The sequence below is a fragment of the Nipponia nippon genome, unplaced genomic scaffold, assembly GCF_047370975.1.
Source record: "Nipponia nippon isolate SJK-2023a ecotype South Korea unplaced genomic scaffold, ASM4737097v1 scaffold_17, whole genome shotgun sequence".
Classification (NCBI taxonomy): domain Eukaryota; kingdom Metazoa; phylum Chordata; class Aves; order Pelecaniformes; family Threskiornithidae; genus Nipponia; species Nipponia nippon.
The window spans coordinates 3,855,204-3,881,095 of NW_028262333.1; the positions used below are offsets into that span (position 1 = coordinate 3,855,204).

Here is a 25,892-nt window from a genome sequence, read left to right on the forward strand (position 1 = left end):
GAGCACGACGTAGAAATATCTAACTGCGTGGCGTTCTTTTGGGAAGACCGTGGGCGTTGAACTGTTTGCTATTACTAGCGCTATATGCTGCATCCAAGGTTCGAACCAAAGTGTTGATTCAAGTGAACAAAGTGTTGCACCTTTTTCTTTAGCAGGTTTGCTGGTAGTATATGTAAATCATTGTTATGAAATGTTATTTGAGGGTTAACCTTAGAGTTTGGTGCTTAATTTTAGAGTAGAGATTAGCTGAGAAGATAGACTCCTTCCATTTCTGTTGCGGACTACGTTCAGAGCCTCTTGTTTCTGCATCCATGTTTCCAAAGTGTTCTGGTTCAAGGGATACAATACAGAGAGATTTAGGGTTGGGTTTAGTTTTTTTCAGTGTGGAACCAGCAGTGATTGATGTAGGATAATTAGTTCAGGCGCAACAAAACTGGTTGTGATGTTACCAATTGGAAGCTATTACTATAAGCAGTATAGTTAAAGTTCTGTAATATTTTATAAGTGATGATAATCTCCTAACGGATAATTGAGCTGACTTCAGTTACAGCCTATGAATCGGTGGGGAACACCTTGTGGTCCTGAAAAATGAAAAATCTTCACTCTGAAACAAACATTTCAATTTATGATGTTGTGATTATTTAATTTTTTAATAGGATGTTGGGTGGAAATACAATGATTTTACTTTCCTGGCTTAAAAGTGATTTTTTTTTTTTAAATTTTTTCTTAGTCTGGAAGAGGAAAGCTTTCTTTTTCAGTATTTATTTTGTGGCTATTTTATGGAAAAAACACTGAAGAAGTGCTGATGCGTTAGTGAGAGCAGAGTGCACCTCATCCTCGCTAACATTGTCCTTCTGAGCATTAGTAGCTTGATTCGTGTATTACTATGTAAGATCAGAAGCCAGAGCAGAGTAGCCAAAATGCATCTGTCAGAGCCTTGTAGTGGAGCATGTTGAAATCAAACACAAATAGAAGTTTTGTGCAGATGTATTTGTTGCTCACTAGTGTTTGTGTGTATTGATGTCCGCGTTGTGGGATACGTTCAGCATCCACTGATACGGAGGGGAGGACGGGACCCCTCGCAGAGCATGCCTTCAGGTGTGCCATCCTGTGAAGGCTTCCTTCAGTCTGTAAGGCTTTATTTTCAAGCAGGCCATCCACAAGCTATCTATCATTTCCATGTTTCAAAGAACAGCGCTCAGAGGACGATCTCAGACCTGTACGATTTTTATCCTCTTATGCCTGAAAGCTAAAGAGCTTTTTAGACTGTTGCAACTGTGAAGGTTGAAGTGGCAGATACTTGGTAAACTTTTTAGCTGGACCTTGGTAGCTTCTCTGATCCCCTTAGCTTTGTATGGGTAGGTAGAGAACTTCTTGTACCCTCTTGCTTGTCTGCTTGCTCTGCCTAACACCATCTAAACATGATTTTTACCTCAAATGTATAATTTGAGGTATGTGCAATACTTCTTCTCACCCCTCTCATACCTCTCCTCTCCCCCTCTTGCTTATTTTCTGGGGTTTTAGCACACTAGAGGATACAGCACCTGGATCCAGATGACAGCTTTATCTCAATCTACAAATCTCAAAATGTAACTTAGAACAAAATTTGAAGCTATTTACAATTGGTTGAATCCTTTGTAAGATTTTTCTTTGAAAAATGCAGCCACAATTGTGGACAAAGTAGTATTTTTGGGGTATTTCATCTATGGTACATCTATTCAGTTTCAAAATATGTTAAAATGTAGTTTATGAAATGCATGCAAAACTTTTAACTATATATATATATATATATTTTAAGAGGAAGTGTATGTTATTGGCTGCTGCAGTCGGAGGTGATCAGATATTTATAGCTATTACCCACTGGCTTTTCACTAGCAATGTCCATTTATTCACGTGGAGGAATTTAGTCTCAGACTTGAGCTGCGCATTCAGTGTTGCTATAAATTGTAGATGCAAACATTTAACGCTGAGCGTTCTCTTGCAAGAAATTAAAAGCTAGCATTTCGCTCACCGTCACTGCGCTTATTGTTTCACAGAGATGTGACAGTGCCCTCTCTTGGCTTTTCTGAACAGTTCGTTCTTTTTAAAAGAAACAACACTGAAATAATTTTTAAGGGGGACAATAAAGACTAAAAATCATCTGTTGACACTAGTCTATGATTTAATAGACTGAAAAGAAATGCAAGACACAAACAGAAAAGAATGCAACAGTTTGTAATGTTAATGTCAACCCATTTATGTATTTATTTGGTGTGCCTTTAGTTTGGATGTAACTTTCAAAATGTGCTTCGGGTGTTTAATGTCTTTGTCCGTGTCAGAAGTTTCTGTAAATGGGCTTGTCGCAAGATTCCAGTTGTGCAGGGTTTCAGTTAATGATTTGGGGTAAATCCAAATGCAGTCTCACACATAATAGGGTGTTTTAAACACTGACTGCGAAGATACTTTCTGTCAGTCTTGACTGTTGTATGTCCATTTGTTTGCCAAGCAGACTGCGTCCGTGCAATCCAGCACAATTCCCTGGAAGCTGCCCAGTATAAACTAATCAGAGAGCCCCCCCTGGTGTCTGAAAGTGTCCTCGGATATTAAATTTATATCAATCACAGGAAGTCTTGGCAATCAAGCTAGTCACTTTTTCCCTTCACATCTGGACGTAAATTATTTTTTTTTGTTGCAAAGGTCACAGGAATCATGGGTAGGGCATGGAATGAGGGCCATAGAAAACATGGGAAAGGAAGAATAAAACTCTATTTCCACCTTTTTAGAAATGGTTATTTTTAAGTGACCTGGAATGATGCCAAACTATACAACAGTTGTTGGTTTTTTTTTTTTTTTTCCTTGAAGTTTACATTTGTTGCTGAATTAAATGTGGCTTAAAGATACTTTGTTTTGGAATGCTTTGTGCCTATTAGATCTCATCTTGGCATTTATAAAAGAGCTTTCTCCTAGTTGCTGAGAACAGTAACTTTACTGCAGGAGGGTTTTAGAAACAGAGCGTGTTTCTGTACCCAGAGGGGTTTAACTGCACCTTCTTCTTTCTTTTGGCATTACTTAATTGCCCTTGTTTTCCTTCCATTTCCCCCTTCCAACCCCGATGCCGCTTTAGCTGTGCGCTTTGAGTTCTTCCATAGGTAATGCTGGCATTTTTTATTTTTTTTTTTACGGTCAGTTTGCATCTTTTCAAGCATTTTTCCAATCTTAAATTCTTTGCTCTAAGAAATGAAGGAAATGCTTCATTTTATGCTTCCCCCCCAGCCTCCCCGTCAAGTCTCTCAAACAAGCGCTTGAGGAGGGGTTATAAAAACAAACAGAACCTTTCCATTCCGCTCCCTGCCTTTCCTTGCTCCGGACAAGGGCACCAGTGTGTGCCGAAAGCCGCAAAGCGCTGAAGCCCGTAGCTGTGGGCTTGGGGCTTGGGGTTTTTTTTTAATGTCCCATGCATATGGGACATAAAGATGGTATTAGTTTACGTTTGTATGTATGGTAAAGAAAATGTCAGAAACAGAAGCTTGAGGTGCATTTAGCATAAACGAATTTGTAAAAACCTTAATTGCTGTTGTTCCTAGCTACTGCTGTGTTCCTCCATGCTTTTTTTATATAGATAGGTTCTGTTAGCTTGCTTATTATTTATTCAGTCGTGTAGCTTATGCTCTCCTTAGACACAAAGTTGAATAAAATCGTACATCAGAATCTGACAGCAGGAATTCTCATGCTGAGAATCCAAGATTAAGTCCAGGAATTTTATTCTGTTTTAACAATTACCTTCTGTGTCCCCTTTCAGACTTTAGATCTCATTCTTGTTTCTGCTGTTTATAACTCCCAGTTTCAAGATCTTTGCTATTCTTATGCCAAATAAAATGGAACAGGCCTTGCTTGAACGTTGCTTTGTGCCAACTCCTGCATGGCCAGAGGGATGACTATTAAGCATCTTGATTTTTCTTCTAGTCCTTTCGGGTTCAGAGGAGGTTTTTAAGCAGCAAACACCTTCTCCACATTGTACTGTAAGATCATTACATCTCTCCTACAGTTTAATCGATTTGGCTGTACAGCATGGTTTGTATGTTGAATGCAGTCATCTTACAGGGGTTGTTTTGGCTTCTGAAACCAGTTGTATGAGGTACTGTTAACAGTTAAGTAAATTTTCAAACTTCTGATACAATAGGTGTAAACATGTAATTTCTAAGTTGCTTCAAATACATCGCAAAGTATGTAGGGAAGGCCGAGGCCCCCAGGTTTCCATTTGCTGATGTTTCATTACTGTTGTGTGCTATATTGCTCCGTAACTAGGGAGCTGCTTTTCAAACATTCTCTGTATAAATGATGATTTGGGCCTGCTTGCTCACCTTAAAATATAAGGAAAAATCATTGTGTTATCAAATGTATCTGGATGCTTTTAGGGGCACAGAGAAGGTTGCTGGGCTTATAGTTGAATGTTACCAGTTTGAGAGATTCATTTAAAAAAAAAAAATCACATATTGACTACTTTAATATAACTGATATGGAAAAATTGCTTCCTTTTTCTAAGTTATGTTTTTCTGTGAACTCTCATAGAGACAGCCTGAGCTCCTTACAGTATTTGCATTGTTTTAATTGTAATACAGAGTGCTCTGCAGCTTTTCTTCTTTTACTGTTTTCCCTTATTAAGTAAATTCAAGCTAGGAAACAGCCTTCCTAGTGAATCTTATCTCCCTTACTTCAGTCTTCTGTGTGATTTTTTTTTTTTTAAACTAAAACCTGTTTGATACAGATATTCTTGAGTTTCTCTTGTAGTGCTCATCATTAAAAAAAAAAAAATCTTCTTCTGATTGAGTTATAAAGCTTCTTGCAAATAACTGTACACCATACAAACCTGTAAGCAAACCATGTCTAGTTGGGGAAGCTATCAGCTTTGACCTTAGTGGTTTGGTTTGGATTTTAATTTGACCAAAAGCCATTCTTACTGGACTGAATCCAGCTATAATGTAATCCCTATTTTCTCATCTGTATTCTTGAAGATTAATAGAATAGTAAAACCTTCTTAAAGATAACTTAAATGTGTTGTATAGTGTCCTCAGGGTAACTTCTGCACTAAAGATGTTTTCTTTCCCACCCTGTAGAGGTATCTCATTAAGTGAGATACGCAGTAGTGTCATTATTAAGTTTTCATGTGTTTCTCAGTTTTGATGCTAATCTTCATGTGTGTTAATTTTTTTTTCCTTTGCAGCACCAATGTGGTTATGAATTATTCAGAAATAGAGTCTAAGGTTCGAGAAGCAACCAATGATGATCCATGGGGACCTTCGGGGCAACTCATGGGAGAGATTGCCAAGTAAGTGATAATTTGGCTCAGTGATGAAGAAAAGAAAGGTGCATTTTATATGGGAATGTGAAATTTGCTGCTAAATCAACTCTGTGGTATGCTGACTGATAATGCTGGGAAGTTGCTGTAAATCAAGTCTTATTTTTTTAATGCATAATCTTATGTATTGAAAACTGTCAAACAAAAAATGAAGTCAAGGTACTTTTGAAATTCTTGATTTTTTTTCTGTAGCCTCATAATTCTTTCAATATATCTGACTTTTTTGAGTATTCAATTTCAAGCTGCTTTCTTGTGGCTTTTCCAAATAGAGCAAAACGTCAAATTCTTCTTTGAACTTTGTTAAAATGAGTTTGGAAGTTGCATGTTTGACTAGTTGCAGTGGTTATTAGGGTATTCATGTTAAACGTTATCTTCTTTATAAATTACTGAAGGTTCTTTTACTGCCTCAGATTTAGAATTACTTTTTTTCTTTTGTAGTACTGGTATGTAAATTACTTCTAGATGAGTTTCTTAAACAGGGATATCTTTTTCCCTTGTAATGTCATCAAATGTGAATGGGCTTAGATCAATCCTGCCATCTACTGTCAGCCCACAGTCTTAACAAGCTACTGTGGCAAACCACAGAGAATAAAATTTCTTGACTCCTTTTGTCTAATTCTTTAGAGCTACGTTTATGTATGAACAGTTTCCAGAACTTATGAACATGCTTTGGACTCGAATGCTGAAAGACAATAAAAAGAACTGGAGGAGAGTTTATAAGGTGTGTATGTATATGAACTGGAAGGATTCAAGACTCTGTGTTCGCCTACGACGGACTTAATGCTTGTTGCTAGTGTGGTGTCCTGATGTAGTGTCTTGTTTAGATACTGCTATATCACTTACTCCACTAGCAACCTGCAATTTCTTTCCTAACTATAGTCTTTTATAAGTCTGCTGCTGAAGTCAAAGATGTCTTTCAAATGCTGTATATGAAAAAAAACAAAATTTCTGGTTTTAGAAGTGTGTCTAAGATGCTGGTTAACGAACATAACAGAGCAATTACATTTTGCTGATATTCAAGTATTGGAGTAGCATTCACATTTTGAATCTACCCAAAGGAGCTGTTACAGTGCTCCGTGAGAAGTAGATCGTAAGTTATTGTGCTATCAAGAAAATGTTTTTGAAGGAATTCAAGAATACCTGAAGTAAAATGGGAACTAATCTTAATTTTCTGCCAATTCATAATTCTCTAAAAATTTTAGTTTAGCTTTGAGTGGACCAAATTTTCTTGCAGATCTTATCATATGAGGCTTTTATGTCCTACTTGCATTTTGGAAAAAGAACGGAATCATTTGCATTTTTCTTGTCTCTGGCTAATTAGCATGGTACAGAAACTTTTTGCTTAAGATTATATCATGCTGCACTTAAAGTGGTGTTCAATGTTCACTGAATTATGCAAATATAACCTCATTTTTTAGAATTGATGAATTAGACTAGCTTATATTTTGTTTTTCTTGATGCCAGGGTTGTAACAAGACAGAATTAATTCTAAGGCATGGTTTGTGCTTTTCACAGGTGCTTGATGTTTTGTATTCATAGTAATTGTTTTCCCTGAAGTATAATATAAATTAATATTTAATGCTATCACACATAACTACTTAATGTTATAAAGACTGCTTGGAATTGCTTACCAGGTTTGGATAGGTTGAAATATAATGATAGTTTTAGCTGATAAAGGCACTACTTTGGAGAAAGTGCATTAATTTTTTTTTTCTAGATAGAAATCTTCAACATAAAAAATTGCAATAAAAGTACTATTTAAACTTCATTTGTTTTGTTGCTTACTTAAAATTGTCCTGAAATGCAGTTTTGTATATCCATTGCATCCTGCAGAAGGTGGCTTACATTTCTGTAGGAGTTGCTTTTCAGTGGAAACCATTGGAAAATTGTGAACAAAAGAGGCAAAAGAAAATGCTTCATTTAGCAGAGTTAACTTTTTCTCTTAAATTGCTAGTGCTATCATTTAAAATAAGCAGTAGCTGATGAAGATAACTACTTGTGATGTAGTAATAATAAATTAGAAATTCACAAATAGAGTTTTGATATTCTAAAGACTAAAAGGTGCATGTGGGGAAAACGTTGTGCTTTTTCTATGTGAACCCATATACTAAGCATTTATTTAAAAGGGGAAAATCTTACTACTTACTAATTTGGGGAAGGGGATAGGTTTGGTTTTCTGTTGCTTTCTTTAAAAAAAAAAAAGAAAAAAAAAAGATAGAGCTTTTGTTCATGCAATCATAAGGTGCTTTGTATTTTTATAGTCTTTGCTGCTCCTAGCTTACCTCATAAGGAATGGATCAGAGCGTGTTGTTACAAGTGCCAGAGAACACATTTATGATTTGCGATCCCTGGAAAATTACCACTTTGTAGGTGAGCAATAGAAAAATCTTATAAGCAAATTAAAACAGTAGTTGGAGTTGTCAGTCACCTGAACCAGCTTAGAAGCTTCCCCAGTCTAATTAGAATGTGACTGTTGCCAGTTGTGTGAAGAGTGCAGAATCCAAGACGTGGGACCCTAGAGTATTAATTAGTGAAGACAAGAACTTGCAGAAAAGACTGGCTAATAACAACAGAACCAACACAACATGAGTGTTCGGGTTTATATTAAAATATGCACTAGAGACTGGTCCCCTGCGGTGTCCGTAAAGGAATAGCTTTAATCATATGGGAAGAAAAGGTTAGAGCTCCAAAACACACACATCTGTTTGAAGCTGAGGTTTTTTCCTCCCACCAAATAATATTTACAGTGCAAAGGCAGCAAGGCCAGTGTGTGTTTTGAATGTGAAAAAGGCTGGGAAAGGAGCACATTTAGCTTGTAGTACATCCCAACTGAAAGCAATTTTTCAAAAATTCAGTTTTGCAATAAGACTGAGTTCTTGCAATTAAACTTGCAAAAACTATACTAAAAAGACTGAGGAAGAGGGGTTCTATTTTGAAGGGTTAAAATTGTCCAAATGGAGAACATAATAATTTCTGTCTCAGTCTTTGTTAATCTTTTCAATGTTTCAGCAGCAGTTAGATGTTTCTAAATACACCATTCAGTGAAAACTGTCGTTTTCCTAAGGATGAAGATTTATGTTGAAACAAAATATCTGGTCCCTTTTAAACAAATGCAGTGGACCTTAGTAGTCATAAGATCTTTCTCTGACTGCTGTGTTCATAATTTAAATTTTCTTATCAGTTTCATGTTCAGTATTGCTGCCTTTGATTTATTTTTTCTTCCCTTTTCCCCCTTCTTCCATCCATCGTCTCTATCCTGCATTACTTGTACAGATGAAAATGGCAAAGACCAAGGTATAAACATACGCCAGAAGGTAAAAGAAATGGTTGAATTTGCTCAAGATGATGATCGGCTTCGGGAAGAGAGGAAGAAAGCAAAGAAGAACAAAGACAAATACATTGGGGTTTCTTCGGACAGTGTTGGAGGGTTCAGATACAGTGAGTACTAGGCTTTCTTGGTCAAGGATTGACTATCTCGACTTTTAACTTGGCTTAGATAACACAGATAATTTAAGGAATTTCTAAGATGCTCCTTTAGATGCTTTTTCTTTGTATTTCTTTAACTGCCAGTGTTACTATTTTAAAAGAAATCTTGCACATTTTCCCTCAGATACAAACTTAAATTACTTACTTCAAGAATCTTTAAGTTAATCTTTTTTAGCTAGTAAACTAACTAGAAACTTACACGATGACATTAATGCATTGGCTTAGCCAAAACTTACCTGTCTTGTTTTTATCCATGGGCAGAGTCTCATTGTGAAATGAATGCTGCTGTAGCAGAAGTAGATAAATAAATACCCTTGTAAGTCAGAATTTCTTAGCCTTTAATAAAAAAAAAAAGTGATGATACTTTCCACCCACCACAGCACAAGAATTGCTTCACCTACTCCTGCCAACCTCCTTTAGAACCAGTGGTTAATTTGGGTTAGGGCTTTTAGGGCAGTAATACTGTGTGGGTGAAACCATGTAGATATTATATGCCATTAAACTTCTTGGTTTCCCAAATAATATCGTTTGGACACTTGAAAGATATCCGTGCATTATCTGTATGGATTCTGATGTCTCTCAGATCCGACTTTGAATGTATGCACTAAGTACCTTGTAAGTGATGGAGTTTGTATGTCGGGAGCTTACCAATACAGTTGTTACTGTCTCAGTTTGTGTGTTTTTTAAAATCTTGTTTGATTAGTGCTCTAGGTCCCATGTGCCTTTTGAAGGAGGGCTCCCAGGGGTCATACCAGATTTACTTTGTGTAGACATGCTAAGCTTGCAGCTGGATGTTGGTTGCACGGCACAGCAGACCCGTATGCAGGCTGGAAATTTGGTGTACCAGTGCTCATCCCTAAATCCTAGGGAATTGCAGTTGCCAGTGAAGATGTCATAGTTAACACCAGAAAGGAAATTCTAAGCTTATCTTTTAAAAAATAATATATATATATATATATATAATATATTTAAAATGTGTATACTATATATTTTAAAAAGATGTGTGTGAAAGTTCACTTGGTCATCTGCTCCCTCATAAAAAAATGAGAAAACCTGCCATCAGATTTTCAAAAATGAAAATTCTGAAAATTAAAGCATCCAGCCATCACAAATCTCGGCCATCATTGCACAGGGTGCCAGTCCTATATCCAGCTTGGGTCTGGTACTTGCACTAGGACATCATTACTAAGGTCCTTTATTTAAAAACATATACACACAAAACAAACAAACAAACAAAAAAACACACAGTAAAAAAACTCATCTGAATGCTGTTGCCAGGTAGTCTGATGGACCCTTGCTTCTGGAAAAAAATTCACCCGTTTTGCTGAGGCGACTGATGTTCTTCATGTGCGCAATGAGTTCTGTCAGACTATTTGCATCTTCAGCACAGTGTGTTTGTAAGATCCTGGCCTTAGAGGATGTAATGCCATCGGCTTGTCTTCGTTGAGGGAGGACGCGGTTTTCTCTGACAGCCTTGGTTAGAGAAAGGCACACGACCAGTAGGATGTTTTCCTTCCTCCTTGCTCCCCAGTCCCTGCCATAATGTGTAGCAGGGATCTGAGCGTGAACTGGCTTTTAAGCCTGAGGTATCCCAGCGTGCCGGCCATGATCCAGCTGTCAGTCTTGAGATGTTTATGTGTGTTTCCTTTGGCCTGAGTAAATCCTTGGCTGCTTTTATTAGGGGATGAGTCCCCAAGTCACAGTGGCACAAGGCTCTGGTTTGCTGGAGTCAGTGACTTCTTTGAGAGAAGGTTTGGTGTAAGATCTGAGTAGTAACTGTGCAGGACTTAAACTTCACCTGTCCCTCTCTGGTGCTATGTATGTTTTTTACTCTTCTTCACTGTGAGCCTTAAACTTAGATTTGCTCTCTTTTGGTTTTGACAGGTTACTCCTCTGTGTTCCTCTGTTCTCCCTTTTCCTCACATGCAGTGTAGTTGAAAAATGTAGTTGGTTTATTATATTCTTTTAGGCTCTTGCTACCTGCTTGGAATTCTGGTGATTCTCTACTTAGGAAATACTTATGAGTCACTGCATTTGTGCTTAAAGTACCTGTCCCTCTGTTCTTTCACCGAGCGTATCTTTTGACTTGCTCTGTACAGAGTCGTGATCTATCCCTGTATGCTGGGTAGAAGTCTTTCTCCATATGCTCTTCAGTTATCATTCAAGTTTTTTAACTTAAAGGACTATTTCCTTTGTCTTCTGTTTCATTTTTATGGTGCAGAATTTTTAATTATCCCTTCATTTGCTGAGTAAAGTAAAAAAAAAAAAAAAATCTTTCTAGCAGCACCAAACAAACTTTATCCCAGATCAGACTCCTAGCCTAAAAGATTCTAGTTATTAGTTATTTAAATATAAAATGCATTTTCAGAGTTTTCCTTAGTTCTTTTTGTCCTGAAAATACCAAGCTCTCGGGGGTGTGTGTGTTATTTATTTTAAAATTCCTGTCGCACAAGGAAACCTTCTAATGGAATCGACGTTAAAATGCTTGAGAGTCTGACATAAACTGAAATAAGGCCATTTCATTCTCCTGCAAAATTTAACAGTAGGACGTTTCTTAGCAATTTCTCCTTTTTCGGTGATAAAGATCTCACTGTCTTGCTGATTTATGACAGGTTCTCTACTTTGAAAAACTTTGTCTATCCTTTGTGGATCTAAACAAATATCATTGGAGACTTGCACTTATCTCTTCAATAAGAAAACACATCCTCTGGTATATGATATTATCGGACAGATATAACTCAAATTTTGCACCTTGTAGTGCTGGAATCCCTCGTTTTCTTTTTATTAAAAATGGCTTAATTGAATACATCTTGAACATTACCTGAGCTACAATATAATTTGTATGTAACTGGAAGTAATGAATTTTTCACCATTCTTCCTTTCTGCTACTCAATTTTACTCGGCTTAAGTAAAAAAATTTAACTAGTTTTTCACATTTTTCAACAGTACCAAAAAATGCCTTGTTTCATGTGTGTGATGACCCAAAATATGAAATGTTTGTGTAAAAGTCTTGTCTAGAAACTGAGCTATATTGAGGTGTTTTATATACCTATATTTTCAGCAGAAGGTCTGATACAAGATCACAAGTTAGTAAAGCGTGCTGTGCTTCTGATAGTTAAGTCTTTGTTAAAATGTAAGTGTCGGTTTTTCTTTTAAATTAAACTCATGTTGGCTGGGTGTGTATAAATAAACCCAGACTTAAGTTTTTTGAACTTTCTTAATGAGATTGTACAGCAAACGTACTTATTTCAAGTAAAACTGTCAGCTGTTTGTAAGCTAAGATACCAGTATGAAGGTCTTGAATACTTGACTAGGGGGAAAAAAAAAGTTTTGATTTCTTGATACTAGTATTTAGTAAAGATGTTCAGGTACTCAGTGGCTGCTGAAAAGGTGAGTTGCTTTACTGCCTCTTCTTTTTTCATCTCTTTAAAAGGTTTTTTTTAATCGCCGAGTGTGGAAAAGAAGGAACAGAAGGTTATCATGCATTGCACACTTGTGTCTTTCAGTATTTTGGTACTACGGTTTTATGTGTTCATGAATGTCAATGTATAAAAAAACCATTGATTTACCTCTGAGCACACAGCTTGGCCAAGGATGGAATATCATGCTGGAGCGTGTCCAGAGGAGGGCAATGAAGTCGGTGAAGGGTCTAGAGCCCTAGTCTTATGAGGAGCGGCTGAGGGAGCTGGGGTTGTTTAGTCTGGAGAAGAGGAGGCTGAGGGGAGACCTTATTGCTCTCTACAACTGCCTGAAAGGAGGTTGTAGCGAGGTGGGGGTTGGTCTCTTCTCCCTAGTAACGAGTGATAGGACGAGAGGAAACGGCCTCAAGCTACGCCAGGGGAGGTTTAGGTTAGATATCAGGAAAAACTTCTTCACCAAAAGGGTGGTCAAGCATTGGAACAGGCTGCCCAGGGAAGTGGTTGAGTCTCCATCCCTGGAGGTATTTAAAAGACGGGTAGATGTGGTGCTCGAGGACATGGTATAGATGGACTTGGCAGGGCTAGGTTAACGGATGGACTCGATGATCTTCAGGGTCTTTTCCAACCTTGACGATTCTATGATTCTGAGTGACTTACAAAACTGGCATATCCCATTTCTGATAAGCTGCTTATGCAGCCAGGACTGATTGTGCCTCTTGTGCTTCTCCAGCGGAGTCCAACAGCGTCCTGATGTGCTGTGCTGTGCAGCGCATTAAGATTTTGTCATTGTCATAAACAAAAGTCTTTGAATCTGCAGTCCTGCCACTTAATGATTGGCGTTACGTGCTGTGCCTTGCTGTAATAGTGTTGATTCAGCACTGTGGGAGCTTTCGGTTTGCTTTGAAAACTTGTAAGGTTTATGTATGTAGGGCAGGGGGGCTTGAGAGTGATTCCAAAAAGACCACAGGCGTTTATTTTTTTTTTCCTGTTATCTTTAGTATTTCTTATCTTAATGCCTTACACAGGTGAAAGATACGATCCTGAGCCCAAGTCAAAATGGGATGAAGAATGGGATAAAAAACCAGCTTTTCCATTCAGCGATAAGTTAGGTGAGCTAAGCGACAAAATTGGAAGCACGATTGATGATACCATCAGCAAGTTCCGAAGGAAAGATAGAGAAGACTCTCCAGAGAGGTGCAGGTACTAGAGTTATTGTAACACAAATTTATTCTGTGAAATTGCTATTATAAAGCTCTTTGACATTGCTGATTATTAGTTACGACACTCTGCCATTTTTTTGTCTGTATGGAGGCACGTTTGGGTTCAATACCTGCTTCCTGGACTTCTTACACAGCTCTTACTGGTCTTGGGGAAGAATCTAGCTCTGCCAATGGTTAACTGCTCTTGGGTGCCTTCCGTTGCTGCCCCTAGCTTAGATAGCTGCTAGCAAAGCAGGGAATTTGGCTGAGATTTCCTAAGCTTTTCCTTGTCTCAGCAATTCAGTGGTCTTCCTTGCGCCGGTGTACTGGAGGCTGCCATTTAATGCTAGTTACTCTGAATGCTGAAGTACCAAAGAAGGAGGAGATGTAAAATTGCTTAGACCTGCCTTGACGCAGTGCTGCTTCTTTGAGCTGATGTCAGGAAGAACAGACTGCAGGTGACTTATTCCAGTATTTAAAAAAAAAAAAAATAATTCTATTTCAGTTGAACCTTCTCAAGAAAATTGTTGTTGTATTTTACATCTGGCCATTAAATTTTTCCAATAAGAAAAAAAAACCCTACCCTGCTTCTTGCCTGCAGAAAGAACTTTAAATACATCACACTTCAACAGGGGCATTGAATTTTATTATCTGGAGATCAAATTCGTACTTAACAGAATCTGAAATTGCTGTGGAGAAAGTGCTCAAGTATATTGAATTAATTCCCTTTTGGGAAACAACTTAAAATTCAAATTTGCACTGAGATTTGATTAATATTTTTTACAAGAATATCTTCAGATACATTCACACACATTTTTAATACGTGTGTATAAAAATACACATGCACACGCACACACTTGTATATATTACAAAATTCAAGCAATTTTGCACAGAAACAAATAATTATAATGGTAGCATTTCTGAGAAAAAGGCAGTATGGTCCTCTTGCTAAGGCATTAATAAATCATAAAAATTGGTATTCTTTGCACACATCAAGGTTCCCTCTTAGACCTTACTATCAGTAGACTACAAAGAGAAGGGATCACAAGAAAAGTAAACAATTGCAAATTTAACAGTGGTATATTGCTGTCTGCTTTTCTGTCCTTACCTTTCAAAAGCAACTTGTCACAGGATGTCTGTAAAGCTCACTATCCACATTTAACGTAGAGGATGTACACTAAGCTGCTTTTTTAAATCTTATTTCCTCTGCTTTATTTCTGAATGGCCCCTGGTCTCTTGCTTGTGTTGATACAAAGTCTTGCACCTTCCAGTGTTTTAGACAGTCCTTTCTGCAGTCTAATCTTTATAAAAAGCAGCTTATTTTGAGGACTTCACTGTATATCTCTACCCCAAGTTACACTGATCTCTTTCTCTGGCTAGTATTACATTTTTCATTTTTGTTTTGGTCTTTTAACCCTTGTCCCTTTCTTATTTTTCTTCCATTTTTTGGTAAATGTCAGGTGTGATATTTGTCTTGAAATTTATGAAAGTAGTAAACTTGGGACTCAAAATAAAAGGAGGATTTTTGGGGGGTGATGTACATGAGCAAAACCAATTTGGTAGTTGCTGGTTATCCTGCCATAAGAAGGAATCCGGATTGCAGCAGTACGGCTTCTAGAACGTTGCTTCGGCTCCCAGCCTGAAATTTCCTTTTGGAAGGTATTTTATCAGAGTGTTGATATGAAGGGATTTTTTTTCTACAGAAGGCATCAAAGGGTCTAAGAAGATTGAACTCAAGGTTATACAATGTCTGTCTATTTATACTTAAAGATACTGTAAATACAAACCTTACGTTATATTAACAGAATGCTATATTCTGTAGGAAGTTAAACATTGAAACTGAATAGAAACATGAAATTTTAATTATCATGTGACTTAAGCTCACAACAACATAACATTCTTTTGTAAATGCTGCATGAAATCCATGCATTGCTGTGTTTTCACACTTCAGGAAATTTTTTTCTAAAACCAAAAAAGAAGCCTCCAAAAATCTGCTAGCTTATTTGTAGCCTCCTGCTATATCACAACATTGCATTAAATTGCCATTTCCCTTGGAAAAGTGACTAAATGGTGATACTCGCTCAGCTGGCAAATCTGCTGTTGTATGTTCTATTGTGTCTATCTTAATAGCTTTATAAATCATTATTACTTCAGTACTGCAAAGCCAATAAAGGTCTTAAAGCACAAAGACTACACGTGACTTACACGTCTTCAGTGGTTAATGGAATTTGGATGACACAGTCTTTACCGCCAATATACGCACCAGAAGAACTTGGCCAAACTTCTGGATTTCTGACTCTACTTGCAAAGCTTGTAGTTTGCATAGAAGAAAAAAAAAATGCTTGAAGTAACTAAGAACTTTAAGCTGTGACATAGCTGGCTTGAGTTTACAGTGGATTTCGGTGAAACTGCAGTTCACGCAGCTAACTCCAGAGAAGCCTAGTCTGTTTTTTTTTTTCTTTAGAAGAAAAATGTTAGTACTGCTGTGGGGGAATTGGTTTTTTTTTTTTCCAGTAATATATCCCCTTGGAAGTAGAGAAAACCAGAAACAATACCCCATGGGGTGGGAAAACCTCCGGTTTTCTTTCATAGTGCTTGTTAGCTCTTAGGCGAATAAACCAGTTGCCGCCCTGAGTCTAGCGTTGTATGCCCAAGTTTGATTTTCTAAATTACCTGCCGATATACAGATGTTCTTCTGAAGCATGACACTTCTTTCATAAGAATTCTTAAACTCTGTCAATCCTTGTTTCTCCAGTATTCAGAAAGGTCGATGCAGGTAACAGTGGAAAGGAAGCAAAACTTTTAGTACTCCTATAAAAGGATGCAACCGTCACGTTTAAAGGCAACTTCCATGTAAAGGATTACTTTCGTAATAGGGTATAATTCAGATAGTCTCAAACTATCAGTAAACTGTTTTATTGCGTTAAAGAATGTTGTTCGAAAAACCCCATACCACAAAGACCTCAAGGCAAAGAAAAAGAATGTGTATCCATACTTTGGTTTCTGGAAGTTGCAACCATGTCCTTCCTTTGCAGAAGTTGGGTTGGTTTTTTTTAATTATTTGGTACAATGCTAGCTACAGTTTTTATTTGTAAGTTCATTCTGAATTCTCAGATGAAGCACTGCAATTTTGCTATTCTGAGCACAGTAAACACACTTAAAGGGAACATTAATCTGTAATGTTTTTTCTTTTTTTTGTTAATGTGGCCATTAAAGAAAGATAAAAAACAAATCTCCTGAGACAGTTTGGAAGCAGTACAGGTTGTCATAGAAAATTGAGTATTGTAATATTTGTCCTGCTTTCTGGCATATATGTTTAATTTATTTTTTCAAAAGCTTTTAGACACTTCTTTTGCTGTAGATCACCAAAGACTCACTTTTTTCCGTTCTTACATCAGTGAGATTAATCTCTACCAGTTCTGTAGCAATAGCTCCATTGACCAGACTTTGATGGTTGTCAGTCACTTGCTCAACCCACAGAACGTGCACGTGGACTAGGCGGACTCCGTCGTGATGAGAAGTACCCTGCAGCAGGTTTTAAGAGACTGAGCCTTAGTTGTGATGGTCCTGGTCTGAAATACTTCTAACATGCCTCTAAAAGGCAACATCATCCACGCTCCTCCAAGGCTTTTAGGATGGATGTACCACGTGTACCATGCTAATGTGCAGATCAGTCTTCTCTGGGGGCTTGTATTAAAGTCCTGGTGTCACAAATGAAAATGTGGTTAGTGGTCCCCTCTGATGTATTTGCGCATGTAGGCGGGCTGGCTGCAGAAATCCAGGACGGGAGCAGCGGGCCTGCTGTTGCAGGGCAGGGTGGCAGTGCCTCGGAAGGATAAGGTTAGGTGATGCAATTTGAGCTCTCTTGTCTGTGTACGGCCGGCTCAAGCAAATGCCGGTAGCCGCTAGGTTGGCCAGCACCTATAATATTTTTGTTTTAAAAATAAAAAATTAAAAAAAAATGGACGTGAGGATTTCTATTCACTGATGTTAACGAATTGAGCCATCCCCAGTGGTGAGCAGGTAATACGCAGCGAGGAAATGACACGTGCAATGTATTCCAAAAAGCCCACTATTGTTAACAGAAAACAAAGGCTACCCTCCAGAGTATAGTGCAGTTACTGTCATGTTCCCACTGACAAAGGGGCAGCCTTTCTTAAATTTTGCAGTTCTAGTATTCTAATGCATTATTAAAATACAAAAACCTTCCACTTTTAACTATGTTGACAAGGGAATTATTATTTCAAAATATGTTTCTATATATTTAAGCTTTCTCTATGGCGGTTTTCCCTGTTATGTGCAAATCTTACCTTGATGATAACAGGCAACGTGACCGTTGGTCGGGGGGCAATTGGTTTGTTTGTGAGAGACTTAAAATAGAAAAATAGAAAATGTAACAGATGAAACAAATATTAGGCCGTGACATCTAAACTTTTTGCCTAAAATGGTGACACCTTTGTTCTTTTACATTTTAAGAATAAATGTGTGTTCTCTGATAGAAAACGAATAGTATTGTTGCATTGCATATTTCTGTAAACATTCTTTTTCCACACACATTTTCAGGGATATAAAAGCCTGTTTCTCTGGAAAGGGAAATGAGTTGAAATAGGAATGGAATTCTTGAAATCTGAAAGATAGTACCTGTATTTGGTTCACTGCTTTCTGTCTCTTGGTGTAAGTACTGAGCAGACCTGCCAACTTAACTTTTTGTTGCTGAAGTGTTACATAATGTGTGGGGGAGTTCCTGTCAGAAGGTAATTAAATGTACTGGATTTAAATGCCGATTTCCTATTATCCTTTGCCGTGGACTTGCAACGTTAATGTTTAACAAAATAACTTGCTTCATCGCTTTTGTACAATAGGTGCAATGCTGTGTTGCATTATGTAAGGGTAAAACATTTCCTTTCTCAAGTCTTGGAAGAAGTGGTGTTTTTGTTACGAACCATCGCTGCAAGGAACTACAGTAACCAAAACTCTTGTGGCTGAAGCCAAATGTCCACTTAAGTAACTGAGAAGTCCATGACGAATGGTATTCTATTGCTTTTGTGTTTCTAGTGACAGTGATGAGGAAAAATCAAGAAGAGGTAAATCTCCCAAAGCTGAATTTAAAGATGAAGAGGAGACTGTGACAATGAAACACATTCATATTACAGAAGCTACAGCAACTACCACCACCAGACACAAACGCACAGCAAATCCTTCAAAAACCATTGACTTAGGAGCAGCAGCACATTATACAGGGGAGAAAGCAAGTCCAGAACAGAATGTTGCTGCTCATAGTGCACAGCCAACAGCAAAGGTGAGACAGCAGAACACGATAATACGTGACTTTGGAAACAGTTTTCTTCTAACCTCTGAGACAATTTCTAGTTTAGGGTAGAATTTTTGTTATGCAGCTTTCAAGGGAACTGCTTTATCAAAAATGATTAACGGGGGTTTTCAAGGGCAATGGAACAGTTTGATTACAGACTGCCTTTTTCTGTGATTGCTTTAAGATGTAGAATTGTTTTAAATGTAGTCATTACCATGTTTTACTCTCTTCAGGAAGCCAAAGATAAAATCTTGGCCTGAAGTGTGAAGGATTCTCTGAAACTGCACACTTATTGACAAGTTATCAAGTTCTTCAGTTATCAGAAAAAAAACCTGAGCCACTAGCTGTTCACTATTTGACTTGAAATTTAGCCAGGTTCCAGTGATTGGTGGCTTCAAAGACAAATCTACCATCTCTCCAAAACAAAACAAAGCACCCAAAAAACCCAGAGAACTTCTCAGTGTCATTTGAGTGATGACATCATGAGATGAGATCTATTGTGTGATTTCTTCTTCAGGCTTCTGTACCCTCTGGCAGCAAGTCGTCTAATGACCTGGTTGATCTGTTGTTTGATGGAGCTAGCCAGCCAGTCTCAACAGGTAGGCACGTTTTGGTTTTATTAATGCATATTTTGAACCATATCTGAAGATGAGCTTGTTTGTTGTTATATAGATAGAGTAGTAGATAAATGGAAAAATGAATACTCAAAAAATTTAGAGCTGCTTAGAGCCTTTTGCAGCAAGGTACTGTATGTGCTATTGCATGGGGCTAATAAATGTTAGCAGCGCAAACATTAACTGCCAGATCAGTCTGTCAGAAACTGTGTTTGTAATGCAGTTATTTATAATTAACTCTAAAAGCCAGTGCAATCCATTCACATTCAAGCATTTCTCATAGTGCAATTCAAGGCTAGGCAGCTGGAGATGGATGATCTTCATTTAGGCTTTCATCTAAAGTATATGGCAAACTTGTTCCTTATTTTGTCTTGGCACTTGGTTGATCCCAACCCTAACACCAAAAAGAAAAGGCTGCCTAAAAGTAAAATTATTCATTGTAAAACACGTCCCTTCAGTCTCTAAATGTGCAGTTGAATTTTAACTCCATTAACCTTCATATGGACTTACCCTTCCGCTCTCAAAATGCAGTTTCTTTTTAGGAGTGTGTTAAATTTCAGGATTGATAGAGGAGCTCAGGGGTTTGGTGGTTTGCTTTTCAAAATCTAAAACTTTAAAGACTTGTTATGGTGCTTACAGGTTCTTAATATCAACAGTTTTGATTATGGCTAGCATGGAATAGAAAAAGGATTTCCATGCACTTGTGGTCTAATGGCACAGTTGGGAGAGAGTTAACTGTGGGCAGAATTTTTGTTTAAAGATCACTTTGAATAGCAAATAAAATATGAGCATGTGCCTTTTCGTAGATAGAAACCTTTCATGTAACTAATCTCCATTACAGATAAGCAACTTCTCTTATTATATATGGGGTCATATTGACATTGTTTGTAGAAGTGTATGTGTGTATCTCGGGGATGACAGATACTCAGCTCCAGTCTGTTTTAAAGACAGTGTAAAATCACATGAAATTACCCAAAAATGGCAGCCCAGAGTGGCTGGAGGCCCACGCGTGGGACAAGGTGGCTGCATTCATGCACGTGTGCCAACTGCTTTTACTCACTTCTATCTGAAGTTAGGCCGCTTCTGCGCGTATCGTAGCGGGAACCCCTGTAATATGGCACATTAGGTATTTTTATTATAATACATGAGCAAAGCCAGTATTATGAGCACTCTGTGTGGCCCACTTTTTCATCACTGGGCTACCAAAATGCTAGCTCTGTAAGTATTTAATAGAATATAAAATACATCAAAACTGTATTGGTGGAGAGGGAAATGGTAATGGTGATTTAGTATCTGAGATCCATCTCAATCTCTTCTTCCTTATTTCTGGTAGGTCTTTGAAACTTTGCACACTTTTATTTTTGGGAAAATAGATAAAGTTTATATGTATGTTCTGAAACGTGTTAATTCCTAATGGTTAAGAAATAAAATTCGTTTCATGCATCTGGTCCTTTATGCACCAATGCCCCCAAATTTAAGGAACAACTTATTTTGTGTTATTTTCTGTTTTATTAACTTCATATACAAAGGTGTTCAGTGTGCATTGGAGTCACCACAGTTCCATGGAATTTTAAGATCCTGGAGCAGAATGAATACCCCAAATCAATACTGAAACTTTTCCTATTCGGTTCTTATGGGAAAAGAGACTAGAGCCTTTTTTGGTTTAATTTATGTACATATGTGTATGTTTTTATTTTTATGTATAAACATAAAATCACATTGAGACTAGATGTTTGCACCTCTAATTGAGCCTTCCCGTATTTCAAACAGAACTATGGCAGCTTCCATATTAAGGTGTGTTTGAATCTTTCATCAGTTTGGTTCTTTGCTGTAGTAAGGCTTTTTTCTTTTCGCCTTTTTTCTTCTTTTTTCCAAAGCAGCATTTAGAAACGGTGTTGAGAAGAGGCGTATTACCAGCTGGTCCTGCTAAATAACCTCTTTGCTGACCTGGGAAGGCAGATGGAAAGGGTTCATTTGTAGTGACAGATCTCGCATGGGAATCTTTGAGGATAGCTCATGTTGAGAAGATTAGCACTGTCCTTCACGTGCAGGTCACTTGTTATGGCCACTGTTCCTTGCAGCACAGGGTGTGGGAACATTCCCAGTGTCAGGCAAGACACCGGGAAAGGGTCAAATGCAGCCTTTGATCTGTCCTGTGAAGGAACTGGCAGGGAAGTCACGTGAATTCAGAGAACTCGGAATTTGCTTATCTATGTATTTTCAGGTGCAGAGATGTGGAAGAAGGTTGGTGAGGCTTGGGGGGTTACGCATTACTAAAGCAACACAATTTGTATGTGAGGAGGGTGGTTGGTTGCCATAAAGGAGCAATCTGTTTGAGAAGACGTAGAATCTGCGGTTAGACCTGCTGGAAGTAATTTTTTGGTGTTACTGGAGATGAGGTTCTTTAATCTTAGGTGGTGGTACCTTTCTTTAGAGAGTTACTGCATTCAGCTTAAGCTCTGCCGCCTCCCTGGAACTGTTTCATTTGAAAACAGGCAATAGAGGTGGAGAAAAAGTTGACTGAAAATGTTAAGGGGTTATTTTGGGTTTGAACCTAGTTCTGTTGTTAAAATTAAATTAATCCCTAGGTGCGTTGTCAAACAGCCCAGGGATAATAGGTGTAGCATGAGAGCATTAATTTTTTTTTTTTTTTTGAGGAGGTGGTCAAGAGTACGCCATCTGTGTTGCTCATACTGATATAAACCCTCAAACCATTAACCTGCTCTGAACTCTCTAAGGACACGTGATGAAAACAATGATTGGAAAACGTTCATTGCAGTAGGCAGAGTAAACATGCTCAGAACAGTTTTTTAGCTTGATACTTCACTGGGTCATCTTACCTTTTGTCATTCTCAGGTTGCAGTCAGTATAAAACTTGTACATAAACATATGCAAGATGCTTATTAGATCACTTCAGAATTTGCGTTGGAGAAATTTCTTCACTGTGTGTGAAATCTTCTCCCTCTTGAAAAGGTGGTAAAAGGATTTCAGTAGTGCTGTATTTCTGAAAATTCAGAGAGGCCATCCTTGCATTCCCTTCTCATGCTTTATATCATACGCTACACACTTGGCAAGAAAAGACATTTCCCCTTGGAATAACAGTCGCCTTCCTGGCAATGTCTACAGTAAAATAACATTAAAAAGAAATACAAGTACACATGTATTAGAAAGTGAATGGTTCCTTTTATTACTGCTAGCCATTTATTAAAAAGGAGATGGTTCTAGTTTAATTAACCCAGTTGAGAGCAGCAGATGGGGCAGAATGTCTTGCAGCGATAAGACAATTCAGAAATGGCACCAGATGTTGGAAGCTGTCCCTGGTGGTGTTTGAGTGCAGCACAGATGTTCCAGTCCCACCTGGCTAGTTTCTAAGCACTGCAGGCTAAGCAGCTGTGATGTAACCTATATAATGTACGCATAACACTAAAAGCAAAATAATTGAACCGCTGCAGCTTCTTCTAAGGGTGGGACTGCTTGGAGGTGAAATCTTTGAGGACAAACAAATAAGGTCAACTTCTTAGCTTTCTGAGGTCAGTGGAATACCTACTTAAAAGCAATAGCAAGGATAATTTGATGGGTTTTTTTATAAACTGGTTTTTTTTTTAATTAAAAAAAAAAAAAAAGGCAGCTTTCCATTATGGTTCTTAAATCTTCTGGTTTTATATCTTGGCTGTATTTTTTTTAGTGAAAAATTGTTACTATGCTGTATTCAGAAGTTAATAATTTATGTGCTGTATACAAATGTCTGGTTGGGAAACTTAATGTTCCTGCGGTAGAAAGGAAGCAAACTTATAAAAAAATGAACACAAATGCAAGCTCTGTCCTTGAAACCCCAATTCAAGATCATTGCAGAATCATTCATGCTTTAAGTAACACAAAAACTAAATATAAGGCGACGTGTAATTTTTCATAGTAAGCATAATAAATTAACTTTTTTACAGTAAGAATGTTTGGCTTTTATATATTATACTTCCAAAGTTTTAATTGTACAAACCGCCAAACTAGTAGCATCCCTCACTAGTTAAAACCTTGTTAACCTTTTAAATCTCTCTAAATTTATTTTTAGAGATGGTGAAAACTTGTGTCTTTTAGCTCTTCCCTAGGAAAACAAAATTGCAAGCTCTGCAAGGCAGTTGGAAATAATCCAGTTTATTGTTGCTCAGGCTTGTATAAATATAGTATGGTGATGAACAGCAAAACCGGTGCCAACTTAGGGAGCAGAATCAATAAATCCATCTTGCCACATACAGAACAGCTTTTCTTCATAAATCCCGCGTGCAGTTGTTGCAATGGATCTTTGCACAATCCTGTAACGGCAGTTGGCTTCCTTCTGTTTCTAGGTGGATCAACCGACCCGTTTGGAGGATTTGCTGATTTTAGTTCAGCTGCTGCTTCAGCAAGTTTCCCATCATCGCAAGGTAGGATTAATTTACAGATTAAAATGCTGTTTAAGGGCAGAAAGAGGAGAAGAGGGGCCACGTGGCATTACTGAAAGTCACTTGCCTTTCCAGGGCAAACTGTTTATTTAACTGGACCACGAGTGCTATACTGAGTGAGGAAGAAGACAGCGACTGTCTGGCACAGCACGTGTCTCATTGGACCTGAAACTTTTCATGAACTTTATTTCAGAAAAATGGTAGTAGGAGTTACAAATATATCCCTGTTCATCTAATAATAGAATATAAGCATATAATAAGACTTAAAACATAGCTCTAATTTTGAAATGCACTGAAATAAGATGTGACTTCTGGAGTGGAAAAGTAAAACCTGAAATAACCAAGTGTTGGGTCTGAATGCTGGCTGAAGAGTGCTCACTAACCAATTAAAAAAAGAGCCCAGCACATCCCACTTCTGCAGTTGTGAGCAAGGAGCTATTTTAATTGGAGTTCTACAATGATGAATGCTTCAAGATGACGGGGTTTGTTTCCAAAATGATTGGAAAATTGGCTGTAGTGATAGGACCATTCAGACTATTAATCATCATGGTCTTCCCAGAGGCTTACGTAAGGTTATTCAACTATTTTCTTTGCAATAAAAAGCAGTCATTTTTCTAACATTTCAACTAACAGTTTGCAAGTTTTTCAGATACAGGTAGGTATTAATTATAATAAAAAAAAAACTTAGCTGCTCTGGTGGGATAAAAAGACTTGCATGAAGTGCTCGATAGTCTAGTTTGCTTGCTCGTGATAATGCTGTGAACTGAAAAGTTGTTAGAAGGGTTTTAGGCTGCTGTTTATAGTTTCCAGACATGTGCAGAGGGTTCAGATCGGTCTTAAGAACTTTAATAATATGGGCAGAACAGTAAATTAAATGGGTAAGTTGAACAAAACCAAAAGATTGGACCATGCTCAATGGAAAATAGCAGCCCACTTGTGCTAGAAAAATGAGTCCCTAAAGATGTCCTCAGCTCTCACCTGTCTCCTAAGATTTTTTTGGGGGAAAAAAAAGTTGTAATTGTTTAGAGAGACACAATTATGTTGGCCTTGTCAGATGGCGTAACGAGGGGAGCCTGAGACAGGCTCTTTCCAAAGCTTCCAGTGATGTCTGGGTTACTACTGGAAGGCCTTGTACGTTGGAGGGGAATTTAGTCAAGTTTTGTCTTCCATACAGAGTTATAACCTCGCTGATGGCTTTTGAAGTTGCATATATGCATTTGTGGGATGAAGCTGACCAACGCTTTATTTTAGCTTGGCTAAATAACAATTTGTTACAGTCTTTTTCCCTTTTAGGAGAAGCCTATTAAATAAAAGATATCTAGATCTTACTGAAGTCAGGCCTGAACAAGTCCCTGCCAATCACAAGGCCAAGATTTTAGCAATGCTTGTTGGGACAGCGCTTGGTTTTGCTCCTGCCTGGTTGCGTGGCATGCCATTAGAGCTGCCGTGTGCCCATACGGTTGGCGCAGTGCACGTGCAGTCATTTTGCATGCAAACATACTAGCTATTCCATAGGCATGGCCACGGCCTGAAAAACGTTTCCCTTAAAATTGGACTGGAAAAAAAAAAAAATATGCTGGGAAGCCACCTAAAGCAATCAAATTCCTTCTGGTAGAGTGTTTTGGGGAGCCTACAGTGGTACCCAGACAGGACAGTGCTGCAAACAAACATGGAGTGGAGGGAGCTGGCTGGCCATCTCTTGCGAAGTTAATTTGGGCAGTAGCGGTGTTTGTGACGAGGGGTTCTCACAAGGGTCTAGGATTAAGTCCAGAATGAGAAAACAATAGCAAAGAGGTTGATCAGCAAACCAACCTGCGAGCCAGCTTTTAGTCAGCGTGTTTATATCTCTTCCTTTATTTTGCTGTGTTGGGAAAACTGTGCTGGGCATGGATTAGTTAATACACCTTTAATTTGCTTGGCAGGAAAGAACTGCTCTAATTTTTTTACAGGCTTTCTTAGTCAAAACCAAGTTGTTTTGCAAACACAAAGCCGCCTACTATGCAAATAATTTGTGTGTTAATACAGTCTAAATTGATACAACCCTTTATCTGCATTAACATGATTAATCTATTCCAATCACCATTATGCAAGG

General features: G+C 38.0%; 1 protein-coding gene across 2 annotated transcripts in view; it reads left to right on the forward strand.

The window, feature by feature from the left end:
- CLINT1 (clathrin interactor 1) overlaps positions 1 to 25,892 on the forward strand; it is a 54,542-nt gene that overhangs the window by 23,346 nt on the left and 5,304 nt on the right. For both annotated transcript variants that reach the window (XM_087753694.1, XM_087753695.1), the window contains exons 2-9: positions 5,201 to 5,305; positions 5,960 to 6,056; positions 7,597 to 7,705; positions 8,609 to 8,773; positions 13,266 to 13,440; positions 18,495 to 18,738; positions 19,268 to 19,349; positions 23,705 to 23,782. In XM_087753694.1, coding sequence (XP_087609820.1) covers positions 5,201 to 5,305; positions 5,960 to 6,056; positions 7,597 to 7,705; positions 8,609 to 8,773; positions 13,266 to 13,440; positions 18,495 to 18,738; positions 19,268 to 19,349; positions 23,705 to 23,782 — 1,055 coding nt within the window. The remainder of the gene's footprint in view (positions 1 to 5,200; positions 5,306 to 5,959; positions 6,057 to 7,596; positions 7,706 to 8,608; positions 8,774 to 13,265; positions 13,441 to 18,494; positions 18,739 to 19,267; positions 19,350 to 23,704; positions 23,783 to 25,892) is intronic.